At 53.8% G+C, this 2,165-nt stretch overlaps 1 protein-coding gene across 1 annotated transcript in view; it reads left to right on the top strand.

Moving 5' to 3' along the window:
• The first annotated feature begins 6 nt into the window (after positions 1 to 6).
• CEP164 (centrosomal protein 164) overlaps positions 7 to 2,165 on the top strand; it is a 29,358-nt gene continuing 27,199 nt past the window's right edge. Inside the window, exons 1-2 of the mRNA XM_017738381.1 lie at positions 7 to 1,550; positions 1,887 to 1,998. Coding sequence (XP_017593870.1) covers positions 1,472 to 1,550; positions 1,887 to 1,998 — 191 coding nt within the window. The 5' untranslated portion in view covers positions 7 to 1,471. The remainder of the gene's footprint in view (positions 1,551 to 1,886; positions 1,999 to 2,165) is intronic.

Raw genomic sequence — 2,165 nt, 5'->3', positions numbered from 1 at the left:
ACCCGCGCTTTTTCCGTGGCTCCCGTCTGGGGCGGCGGCCGCTGCACTGAGGCTTCGGTCCTGTTTGCATAGAGCTGTAGAACGGGTTTTGGGGTTGGAAGGGACCCGAAAACCGTCCAGTTCCACTCCTGCTATGGGCAGGGACACCTTCCACTATCCACTAGCCCTGTCCAACCTGGCCTTGGACACTTCCAGGGATGGGGCAGCCACAGCTTCTCTGGCCACCCTGTGCCAGGGCCTCCCCATCATCACAGGAAAGAACTCCCTCCAAATATCTCACCTAAATCCCCTTCTTTTAGTTTAAAGCCGTTCCCCCTTGTCCCCATCTATTACAGCTACCCCTCAAGCACTGAAAGTCACACTAAGGTCTCCAAGAGAGGAGTGAGCCCATAATTCATCCCCCAGTGCCAATACCAGGGATGGGAGATGGGGCTGACTTAGTTTTGGGAGAGGAAAATAGGAACAGAAGGCCTCGAGCGAGCTGCCCACATCCAAGTGCTGTAACTGGGGACATTTGGGAGGGGGAGTGGTGCGAGCTGGTTTGGTTTGGATGTCCTGAGAATATCTTTGCCTGGAAACTGCCAGGATTAGTTGCTGCTTCTGAGACTTACTTTACATAAGAGTTATAAATACGGAGTGGGCTGAGGACAGAGGGAGGTGAAGAGGGCAGTGATAGCTGTGTCACAGGTGGTGATCCTGCTCTGGGTGGTTATCACTGGGGGGTACTGGGCAGGTACCACAGGCCCTGGGTCTCACGAGGAAAGCAGAGGAATGCTTTTTCCACTGAGTATTTGGGGGGGTTTAGGATGAAATGTTTGACCTTGTCATTCAATTGTGTGTTTGAGCAGCTGTCGTGTCCCCCAGTGCTTGTGCTGGCCAAATGTGGCCACACAGAGCCACAGCTGGGGATGTTTGGGGTGAGGTGGGTGAATTCCAAGTGCCTGAACCTGTGCTGGAAGGGTCGTGAGGGCCCAGCTGTGGTGTGGTCTGTGAGTTAAATCATTAAGCAATGGGCCACAGGTGGAGCATATTAAATTAGGATTCTTTTACAGTTTCTCAAGTACTCTCTGGGAAGGTGGGGGAGGTCAAGGTGTGGGGAGAGGCAGCTTTGTCTTTGGCCAGTGCTGATCCAGCCCTGGGATTTCTCTCAAAGCTGTGCTTTGGGAAAGCTGCTTGCTTTCTCTTTCTTCCCTTTCTTGTTTGAGCTTATTTTTTACCTGGTTAAAAAGTGCCTGCAGCATCTTTTCTGTAGAAACTTGAAGGCCTGGGGGATCTGATTATAACTTTGTGCCACTTCAGCTCTGCTCCTTGTTTCCACAGCCCTTAGAAGTGTGTGGAAGCTCTTTGAGTCCATTTTGCTGTGTGTGCTGCAGTGGAAGGGCTCTGCCATGTGCTGGGAACGAGGAATTTTCTTTTCTGAGGGCAGTTGTGACTCTGTGCTGGTTCCTCCCTGCTGCCAGGTGTAGGATCCATGGCAGGAGCCATGTGCATCGGGAACCAGCTCATTCTGGAAGAAGACTACAGTGAATCCTATGTTCCTAATGAGAAAGGTGAGGGTGGCTCGTCCTCCCAGGAGCTGGGAGAAGGGATTCAGGCGTGCATTCAGAAATAGGTGCATTCAGAAAACAGGAATTGGTTTCTGAAGTGGGTGGAGAGGGTGGAATACATGGGATTCTAAAGGAGGCAGAGCTGAATGTCACTTGGCAGTGTCACTCCCCGTGTCCCCAGCCTGGCAGGATGGGCTCTACAGGCACACGGGACTGTGCCGGTGGCTTTGGGCAGTCTTGTTTTGGGCTCAGGATCTCCCAGTGTGCCCACAGCTTTAGCTGAGGGGGGTGGCTCTGTTGCGTAGACCAACTTCACAGACCCCTCTTCTGTTTCCCCAGAAATCCGGGAGTTTGCGCCGATACTCGGGATTGACCCCGACGCGGAGCCGGAGCTGCTGTGGCTGGCCAGGGAGTGCCTGATGACCCCGCTGCCCCCGAACTGGAAGGCCTGGTGAGAGCTCTGGCAGCGGCTGTGCTGTGGGATTCCCAGTGACAGGACAAAGGGAATGGCTTCCAACGGGCAGAGAATAGGGTTAGACAGGGTATCAGGAGCTCAGGGCTTTTTGGGGTGGCAGAAGGGGAAAAACTGTTTGGGAAGCTGGATGTGCGCCTCCTGGC

The sequence above is a fragment of the Corvus brachyrhynchos genome, unplaced genomic scaffold (assembly GCF_000691975.1).
Source record: "Corvus brachyrhynchos isolate BGI_N302 unplaced genomic scaffold, ASM69197v1 scaffold46, whole genome shotgun sequence".
In the NCBI taxonomy this organism is placed as follows: Eukaryota; Metazoa; Chordata; class Aves; order Passeriformes; family Corvidae; genus Corvus; species Corvus brachyrhynchos.
This window is presented reverse-complemented; position numbering and strand designations above follow the sequence as displayed.